General features: G+C 56.9%; 1 protein-coding gene across 1 annotated transcript in view; it reads right to left on the reverse strand.

Moving 5' to 3' along the window:
- Nucleotides 1–387: 387 nt before the first annotated feature.
- Nucleotides 388–2,462, reverse strand: part of JUP (junction plakoglobin) — a 7,523-nt gene continuing 5,448 nt past the window's right edge. The window contains 4 exon segments of the mRNA XM_010180629.1: nucleotides 388–1,246; nucleotides 1,507–1,674; nucleotides 2,000–2,039; nucleotides 2,345–2,462. The exon segment at nucleotides 2,345–2,462 is cut by the window's right edge and continues 3 nt beyond it. Coding sequence (XP_010178931.1) covers nucleotides 1,529–1,674; nucleotides 2,000–2,039; nucleotides 2,345–2,462 — 304 coding nt within the window. The 3' untranslated portion in view covers nucleotides 388–1,246; nucleotides 1,507–1,528.

Here is a 2,462-nt window from a genome sequence, read left to right on the forward strand (position 1 = left end):
GCACAGGCACCTTTATCCTCCAGAGCTCGTTATAGCGAGCAGAGAGGAGATGCGGGTGATGCTGCCTAATGAACAAACACCTTAATTACTGGGAGTTTTACCTCCTGACAGCGCAGACAGATGCCTGGACGGAGCTGGCATGCTAACCACCCAGCCAGGAAAGCGATGGCAGCCAGTGCAGGGCTGCGAGCAGGGCTGTGCCTTAAGCATCATTCTCAGGCACAGGAAGGGGCCCAGTCCGTTTGTTCCCCCTCCGGCCACCACCTGAGCCCTCGCCAAGGCCGTCCTGCCCCACAGCAGGGAACCCTGAGGAGGGCGATGGGCACCTTCACCCATGGGGGCTCCGACCTCCCCCAGCCAAGAGAAGAACAGGCTCGGGGCAGCGCAGGGCTGGGGGTGTTATTTTATTCTTTGCTTTGGTCTATACAAAAACAACTTACAGAAATAATAAAATCTCCCATTCCTGACCCACACTCCAGTAGCGGTCCATCCCTTTCTGGTGGAAGCATTAAACCACCACCAGACCTAGAGCCTCTTTAAAAATTGTGTTAGATAAGGGAGGAGGGGACGGAAACACACCACTCACCAAAAGGAAGGAAAAGGGGTTAAAATGTGCAACAGAGATCAGTACAAGGACACGGTTCCTAATGCTGGAGTCACTCCTCTATGGGTAGGACAGGCAGGTACACAGAGTCAGCTCCCCAACAGCTGACGGGGAAGAATTAAACCGCAGACATCCCAATGGCTAAAACGAAGGGCCTGGGCCTCGGCACCCTTTGCTTTCGGCAGACTCAGATTGGCCTGATTAACTTAGAGCTCGCGGAAAGCAAAGGGTTTCCCATGTTAGACTCCTTTCCTAGAACGCTGACACGCAGAACAAAGAGTGGGGGAGTCAGAAAGCACAAACTTAAAGACGGCAAAAGCCGTTGGCACCATATTAAAAATAAAAAAGAAATACATATTCATAGAAAAGACTATTTTGCCAATGAAAGGTCGCTAATGGTGCAGGGTTTGTGTGTTTTAAAGCTTCAGAAACAGTATCTTGGATGCTGGATGCGGCAGTAGGTTCTCGAAGCAGTCCCAGGAGGAAGGACCTTCTCCACAGACCCACAGTGAAGAAAAGAAAACGAAAATAAAACCTCTCGTGGGAATGGAAAAGTTTATATCTTCTCAGGCACTTCTGTCTCCCAAGTCCTTCTTGCGAATGCTCAGCTCTGGGGCCACCCTCCTCTGTACGAGAAAACACCTGCATGGGGCAGGAGAGCACCCGTTACGTGATGGACGGGGGTTTGGGGGAGACCACAGCCCAGGGCCCCCCTAGTCCCCAGGGCGACGGGGATGGTGACCCATGGCAGCACCAGGGACCCCATGGCAGCAATAGGGAGCCCACAGCAGCACCAGGACCTTGCAGCCAGCCCTTCCTCCCCTCAACCCACCCGCTCCAGGACCAATTGTACCCCTGATGAGTGCCCATGTCCTGGGTACCGGGTCCTGGTCAGCACCTACCTGGTGCGGGGGCTGCAGGGGGTTAGGCCAGCATGTGGTCAGCGAAGGGTGCCCGGACGCCGTCACTGTAGGCGTCCATGGGGTAGTCACCGTCCATGTCCATGTGCATGTCGATGGGGTCCAGGGGGATGTCACCCGAGTACATGGGGCGGTAGCCAGGGTCCAGCTCTGCAGAAAAGGGATGCGGCAACCTCAGCTCCCACCGAGCAGAGGCATCTCCAGACCTCAGCCACCCTCCCGGTCTCCCCACCCAGGGCAGCGCGTGGCACACAGCACTGCAAGGGACACAAGGGCCACCCGCCACCCCCTGCCTGTTGTGGCACACAGGGCAATGGCTGCACGCACCCCCGGGGGAGCTGAGCACCCTATGCAGCCTAGGTGGGTGCTTTGCTGGCAGCCACACAAAGGATTTAAACCCAGCTTGGCTTTGGTGAGACCAGGCCTCTGCCCCACAGAGCACAGCCCCCGCAGGAAAAGCCATGCCCATACTCACCATCTGAGTAGGGCTCGTTGATGGGGATCATGCTCTGAGCCTAGGGAAGAAGATGACACCACTGAGAAAGGGACACAGGTTTGTATGTGCACGATGCTCAGAGGCCATGTGATGAGACCGCAACCCAGGGCTGCCCAAGAGCTGAGACCACAGCCCGGCCACCCCCCCCCTCCCCGCATTTGCCATTTGCTCCTGGTCGGAGGCAATGGGGACAGCTTTTGTAGGAAGGACAGGGCCATTCAAGAGGCCCCGGTGTCCCCAGGGAAAAGGTCCTGGTGTCCCTTGGGAAAAGGGCTCGGTGTCCCTGGGAAAAGGGCTCATCTCGGCACCCCGCAGGATGCTCACCGCCTCCCAGGCTGCTGGGTCATGCTTGAAGAGTGAGTTGGTGAGCTCCACAGAGACACGCTTCCTGTAGTCAGGGTTCTTGTCCTCCGAGATCCGGAAGAGCACGGCGGCCGCGTAG

This window comes from Mesitornis unicolor, unplaced genomic scaffold (assembly GCF_000695765.1).
Source record: "Mesitornis unicolor isolate BGI_N332 unplaced genomic scaffold, ASM69576v1 scaffold33003, whole genome shotgun sequence".
NCBI lineage: Eukaryota > Metazoa > Chordata > Aves > Mesitornithiformes > Mesitornithidae > Mesitornis > Mesitornis unicolor.